Consider the following 7,678-nt stretch of genomic DNA (forward strand, 5'->3'; position numbering starts at 1 on the left):
GAAAAAACAGACGAGGAGGGAAAAAATGTGCATGGCCTCCACCTGTAAAACCATTCCTGTTTTGGGGTTGTCTCATTGCTGCCCCTCTAGTGCACCTTTTGTTAATTTCATTAGCATCAAAGTGGCTGAAACTGATTAACAACCCCCTTTGCTACTTAACTGAGCAGATCAATATCCCAGAAGTTTAAATGACTTAACTAAAAAGTGTTACTTTAATTTTTTTGAGCAATGCACATAAATGCATTGAGAGTCATCAGGATATTGAAACTCACTTCACAGCATGGATTACTATACAGTCAGCTTGCTTTAATAATCCCAGAGATGCCTAGGACAACTGCCAGGCATCTGTTAACAGCTGCAGTAAAAACCATGCACAGTGCAGTCATCATAAATAAAACTCAAACTGACGGACCACCAGTGGGAATCATGCTGCTAACTGATTGAAATTCAATAACTCAGCAGCCCACATTTTACCAGAATGTTCTGCCAGAAATATTTCACCTCAGTAAGGTCAGTAATCACTCCAGACAGAATGAAACACACTGATTATCTCAAGTAAAAAAAAGACAACTGGTAACAGCAGAGCAAAATGAGGCTTGTAACTAATTTGCTGCTCGATGTACTCTGTCCCACTGCAGAAACGAGACCCCATGGTGCTATCAAAGAAACCCAACAACGTTTGCTCGGCAGGGGTCAACTACACCCCCAACCTCACCAAGGACGTGTCCATCTCCACCATCTCCAACACCACGTCGGTACAGCTGCGATCTTCTGAGACCAAGATAATGGACCCCAAGAAGACCTACAACAGCGTCAGTAAGATTGACAAGATGTCACGAATAGTGTTCCCCGTCCTCTTCGGAACCTTCAACCTCGTCTACTGGGCAACGTACCTTAACAGAGAACCGGTGGTGAAAGGAGTTGTCACCTCAACGTAATCACTCCTCTTATTTCCCTTTTTTTTCTTCTTTTTTTTTTTTCCGGGATTTTTTTTTGGGGGGGGGGCAGTTTCTGTCAGTAAGAAGGGAAGGTTGAGTCTAATTGGAGAGGGGTGAGCGAGAATGAAAGCGGTTGTTGTTGGTCTCTGCTCTAGACAAAACAAATGTAAAAACAAAGAACAAAAACTATACTCATCTATTTAATTCAAGCACTTTGAATGGATGCAAGGCTGCAACAGATTCCCTTTCCTACTTTTCATGGCCTAAAAACTGCTTCTAAGACTGTGTTAGCAGGAGAGAAGGTGCTTTGCTTCTTTCTCATCTGTCCTGCTGCAGTTTGCATGATGCTCTCCCCAAAGGGGGAACCGTGGACTCTTCTTTGTCTCGAATACCGACCATGTATATGTCAGTCACTGCTTAAACTGTGGGAGGACACTCGGTCACTGCTACTCCAAGGAATTGTTTTAGATTTAACAAAGAATTTTAACGCTTCATGTTCTCACAGCACTGGGCTTATAGACTCTGCAATCTAACATGCATTTGAATTTTAAAGGGGGGATTTAAAGATGTACCTAATTCTGCGCTATGTGGAAGAAACATCTCTCGAGATTGATGCTGCAAGTGCATTAATAATTTAGTTTCAGGTCTCTTTTTAAAAAAAAAAACAAAAACGTTGCCAATTCTTTTCCCCTCCGTATCGCAGAGGGTGCTCGTGTCTCTTGTTGTACATCTGTACTTGAAGATTCAAGAACTGTCATGGCAGGCCTGGTTTCCCAAAAGCATTGGCAGTCAGAGCCTCAAAGTAAAACATGGAATTATACTTGGAAAAGGAAAGACAAAATTAAAAAGTCATCATTTAGGACAGGAAGCCAGCAAGAATATTAGAAAATCATTTTTGGCCTACTTACACGGGGTGACTGGACAGTTGTGGCAGATGGGTTAGCACACATTTAGGATTGGATATATGTGAGGCTGCGTCACTCAGCTGGGAAACTAATATGCACAGCTGAGAGACCAAACGGAGAATTAGTCACATACAAATCAGGGCAGCGATGTGGTCAGATTTGGGGACTGTCATTCAGAGAGGTGACCAGTGTTCAGACATGCTCCCTGCTAATGTATCAACCTGCGGTTGGAAATGACTAAATAGCTACTGTAACAGTTTTGTGACTGTAAGGCATATTTGTAAAATATAGTTCAAAATGTGGGGAGGAGAATGTTAACGTAATCATATAAATGTGATTTACTAAGGCTTGCGACAGGTGATTTGCTGCACACTGTGCCGTTATTGAATGCTGAAAAAAGCATGCCTTATATTGCACCTGGCTGATAGTTGTGGCTGGGAGCATTAATTTATGTGGAGCGCCAAGGGCAGACGTTATCAGAATGGGCATGTGATCTTTGGATCTGTCAGCTGCTCGCCATGAACATTTAGAGCCAAGCACCCCTGTATAAGGAGAGAATAGCCGCCCAATTACAAGATATACAGATGCCATGGATCTGTTACCGGTAGCAAAGGTACTCTTTGCAGTGTGTGGAGCTGTTTGTAGGTTTTCACGTTTTTAGTCGTGTTTCTGCAGTGCTCTCACACACACACTGAGCTCTGCAACATCAGAAATCGACTTCTCTCCCGTATAAAAACTGTTAAAAAGAAAATACTACAATGCCTGTCAAAATGTAGCTGGAACTGTGACAAAGACAGCATGTTGGAGTTATGTCAGGTGTCCCTGAATATAACACAGATGGCTATGAGTTAGATTCTTTCCTGTGACTTTAACCCTTTAACAATCCTAGGGCCCTTATACGGGCCCAAATACATGTGAAAACGAACCCCAGGAATGTTATTAATAAATACCCGTAGACCCATATCCAATACAGGATGTGGCATAGTAACAGTACAGTCAGGATGTGACAGTTCAGCATTTTTTGTGTTCTTCTAGGCATCCTACAGATCAGAATTTAGGTTTATCTGGCAGATATGTTTGTAATAAAAAATTAAAGCAGTCTTTGGCTGTATCAGCCTTTAAGACTCCACACATTCCCCAGCAGTTTCTGACGCAAAACTAATCCCCACATCAGACCGCCTTTTCTAGTAGATTACCTCCAGAACTTTCCACTCCCAGTGAGCTTTTTTTTTTTTTTTAAATGCAAAAAATAATAATAATACACACACTCATTCACCTGCTTTCTCTGCCTCTTTAAAACTCATTTCACGCTCTGCACAATATCAGATTTATGTATTCTGGGTCATTTAAGACTGTGAAACTGTGTCAGAAAATGTTCACTATAGTCTACAGTGCGTTTGTCTGGGGAAAAACTTAAACTCATAAAGTATTATTATCATGTCATATTTCTGGATTCCAGTACAGCTATACTAGAAAAAAAAAAAAAAAGCTCAGTTATGTATCAGCAAATGTAGACAGACATTCACCAGCTCAGCCACCAAGAGGTCAGCAAACATCGACTCCTGACTCATAACAGTCCAAAAAAAGTGAGCAACACAGCAGAGCTCTCAGAGTGACTCGCTACTGGATTCAACTGGTGGGGTCGAGTTAATTAAAACTGAACTTCATGCACCCTGATTTGCATGTATACTTCACCCCCTCAAGTAAATCCATTTTCATTCAACTACACTGATTTTTTTTTTCTTTTTCCTAAGAAAGTTTCTCTGTTTTGAAAGCTCAGTGAGACGAGGCCTTTAAGCTGCAAAGAATTTTGGGAAATTAGGCCGGGTGTCATGAGGGAATCATGTAAATAGCCTTTTTATTTTCAACTTAGCTCTTTGCTTTGACACAAAAAAGACAGATTCTCACATTTGTGTTTTGAAGCCCTTATAAGAAAAAAAAAAAGCCTAATGTTGACTTTCGAGTTATGAATAATATGTTATTGTCTCCGATATCTTTTTCTTCTGTGTTCATGTGTGTGAGTTTGTTTTGTTCTTGTGGCTTGTAGAAGAGCTGATCAAACTTGATCTTTGGACTGATTTGTATTTTATATCTACAGTGACTTAATTAAAGCACTGAGCGCACATTTTGGCATTATGATTCATGCCCACCATTGCACAGCATGTGTTGGTTTGTGGTGAGACAAACTCAGGAATAAGAGGGCTCCGTGCTCCCAGCAGAAATGTCACTCCTTCATATCTACACATGGATTTCGAACATCACGGATCCCTCTCACCTGCTGCTGGGAGCACTGTCCTCGAAATCTTTCGGCCACTAAGCAGATATTGATACACTGGCTTGGTGAAAAAACACAAACATATAAATGAGTATGACATCCGCTGCTATCTGCTTTGCATTGTGTACTTAAAGTGCACTTAAAGTGCACCTTGAGTGATTTTACTTTGACTTTGTGTGCCATGATATGCTGTAGTATTTGTGTGCTGTTTGATGTTGAAGCTACCATTCATGGAAATCTAAGATGCGGCTTTCTGTTAGCACAGACAGTTTCAGTTTTGGTGGAGCACTGCAGCAGCGTCAAAGAAAGCCCAATGAAACGCAGTCGAAAGGCAATTTATACTTCTGTCTGTCCGGGGTGGCAGCCAAGTACAGGATACAGACCAGACATCCCTTCTCCCCCCATAACAACCTACAGCCTGTCTGTTCCTCCACTTCCTGTTTGTGCCTGACATAGTATTAAGTAACTACACGTTTACTGTCTTTGTGTTTGTGATTGCGTCTGCAGTAACTGAGTTCTTCAACAAATGTGTTTTTTGACCGAAACTGTTTCTTTATTGAGCTTTATTAAAACCTTGTTTTGTAACATGTAACCAAAGGAAATCATACCACAAAAAAGCCCCTGATTATGTAAACGCATGCAACCTTCATTATTTTCTTTCTGTGGACAGCAGCTTCAGTCAGACAGAAGTACACTATATGGACAATCTTTGAATTCAGGTTTTTTCAGTCCCGTTGCCACAGGTGTATAAAATCAAGAACTCAGCCATGCCGTCCACCTTTACAAGCATTTATGAAAGAATGGGTCGGTCTAAAGAGCTCGCTGAATTCCAGTGGTACTGTAATAGGATGCAGTGTTGCAGCAAGTCGGTTTGTGAAATTTCTTCCCTTTAAGATATTCCACGGAAGCGTGAGTACAGTAAGTGGCATTCCAAAGTGGAAATATTTAGGAACGACAGCAGCTCAGACCACACAGTTCCAGAGGGAGGTCGCTGAGTGCTGAGATATATAAAGCATAAAAGTCACCAAAGCTCTGCTAACTCGCTAAGTACCAAATGTCCTCTGACATTAACATCAGCAGGAAAAACCATGGGTTTTCATGGTTGCTACTGTAGGTGGCTCAGTACTTTTGTCCATATAGTGTACCTCCACAACTATTAGATAGTTCGTCCTGAAATTTGGGCCAGGCATGGTAATATTCATGGAGAATTTACAATAGCTTTGGTGATCCTCTGACTTTTTTCTAATGCCATCATCAGATCAAAACTATTTTTGTTTCTAGTTTACACGTGTAAAGCTAATTCCTCTCAATGTATTTAAATTCAAAAACTGCTAACTAAAATTATAAATATGACCATAGTCTTCTAGTCTGAGAAATTGAAAATCACATGCTATAAACTAAATGCAAAGATTAAAGAAAAAAAATTTTTTTTGACTGCTAACAAGCAGAAAATGCCTGCCTATAAACATTACACCTGCTAGCTAAATGCCATTAATATTCTCGTGTTAATTCTCAATAATTAAATATAACAAGCTAAAAAATATACGTGTAACATGACATTTGTTATACGCATAGCATCAACGTGTTAGCTTTGTTAGCATGCTTGCGTTAGCATTTCACTGCATGTAGAACAGCGATAAGCAAATAGCCAAATCTGGCCTTCTAATAAATGAATGAATTAAAGAATGAATGAATAAATTAATGTATAAACAAAGTCTGCTGTAGAAAAGAATGCTAATTTCAAAATGTGTTTTGAATGCTAACAAGCTAACATCATATACCCGCTTATAAATATTACCCTTGCTAGTATCAACATTTTAGCTCTGTCACTGTGAAACTTTGCAAATAAATAAACATTTCTTAAAGCTGCTGTAGAAAACTCAATAATATTAACTTCAGGACATCATACAGTGTAATTCTGCCATCTCCAAATACTCAGCAAATCCAAAATCATGTTATATGCTGGAATGGCCTGAGAGAAGACGTGCAGCTGACATGTATCAGTTCATCCAGAGGAGCTGTCATTTTCCTACAGGTCAGAGGATCGCCATTGTGCTGAAACCTGCTAGACTTCCTCTTGTCTATGCACATGTTTCTTGACATATACCCCCGCATCCAGCCATTTAATTATCTCTTATTTCCAGCCAAGAAACAGCCCCTCCCTGCTTCCTTCAGCCACTGTGACAGACTCATCTGCCATACATCTGTTAGAATAGAGGATTTAGTTCTGCTTAAGTTGCTTTCACCCATTCAGGGGGGCCCCTTACAGCAAAACGTGTCTGTGCAGACTAAGCCCTGGCTGGCCCGGCCCGATGACAAACACTTGTTTTTTTCAGTGTGCTGTCTGGACAGCTGTGGCTGGTGCATGTTAGGAACAAACTAAGGATTGATTATATGTCCTTTATCCCAAGCTAGCTCATGGGCAGTGAAGCTGACTGAAGCTTTGAACTCTCGGCCGGGGAATTTTAATGCACGTCCAGCATTTGGCTTAGAAGACACTTAGGGATCTACGATGGCAACGACTGTCTCTCCCAGGAAGGCTACAGGCAGCCACTGAAATGCATGAAGTTGCTTTGGTTTTTTGCTTTTCACATCATTTAAGAACTTTAAATTTTTATTTTTATTTATTTTTTTGAAGGACCCATCAAATAGACTTTTGCTTAGATTTTGGCAAAAATGCAGCAAAGCCATTGTAGCTGGGCTTACCAATGTATTTGTGTCACTCATTCTTTGTTTTATGTACTGTATTTGTTTTGTGTATTATACTGATAATGATCAATTAAAAAGGATTAGCAAAGATGCTATATGATACATTTGCAAACACTGCTGTAGCTCAAATGTTGCTTTGTTAAATCCTGATTAAAGCTGCACATATAAAAGGAAAATCTGACACTGGCGAGTCTTTGTCATATTCGTGTGATTGCCTGTTGATGTTAAATGCTTTAATACACTACTCAAAGCATTTGGGGTCACTTAGAAAAGTTGTTTTTGTAAGTAATTCTAATCTGTTTTAATCTAATGTGAAATTCATCAGAAATTTTTGTAATCATTCATCTTTTTCTTTTGCATTTTTTAAATTAAGTATAATCAAATAATGTAATTTATGATTATCTACCTAGACCTATTCTCACCTGTGCCCCACTGGCACATTGTATTAAGAAATGTAGGTTTATCATTTTAAATGGCAGGCTGATTATTTAGCAAAGAAAATATTTTTCTTAGTTAAAGAAACTGTTAATTTTAAAGAGAAAAAAAACCCAGCTCTGAAACTTAAGAGTCAAGGTTATTTTAACTGCAAAAACAGAACAGTTTATTTATATCTGTAATAAAAAAGAGAAGTGGGAAGTCCTGGTGCGTGACAGAGAACAGTTTAACAAACTCCTTACAGCTTAATTAAATGGCACGTGCTAAGCACCATACAGCGCTGTGAAGGGAGTAGCACACACCTTTGTATTAACTCTTTCGCATTTCAGTTTCATGTACTGAGTGGCCTTCATTTCTTAGAACACTACAATCTGCAACATCATGCTTTCCCACAAAGACTCAACTAGCCAAACTGA

The 7,678-nt window shown here is 39.5% G+C and overlaps 1 protein-coding gene across 1 annotated transcript in view; it reads left to right on the top strand.

Moving 5' to 3' along the window:
- LOC115790678 (gamma-aminobutyric acid receptor subunit alpha-5-like) overlaps window positions 1–3,060 on the top strand; it is a 34,938-nt gene extending 31,878 nt beyond the window's left edge. The window contains exon 10 of the mRNA XM_030744562.1: window positions 639–3,060. Coding sequence (XP_030600422.1) covers window positions 639–938 — 300 coding nt within the window. The 3' untranslated portion in view covers window positions 939–3,060. The remainder of the gene's footprint in view (window positions 1–638) is intronic.
- Window positions 3,061–7,678: the final 4,618 nt, after the last annotated feature.

Source organism: Archocentrus centrarchus, chromosome 2, assembly GCF_007364275.1.
Source record: "Archocentrus centrarchus isolate MPI-CPG fArcCen1 chromosome 2, fArcCen1, whole genome shotgun sequence".
Lineage (NCBI taxonomy): Eukaryota > Metazoa > Chordata > Actinopteri > Cichliformes > Cichlidae > Archocentrus > Archocentrus centrarchus.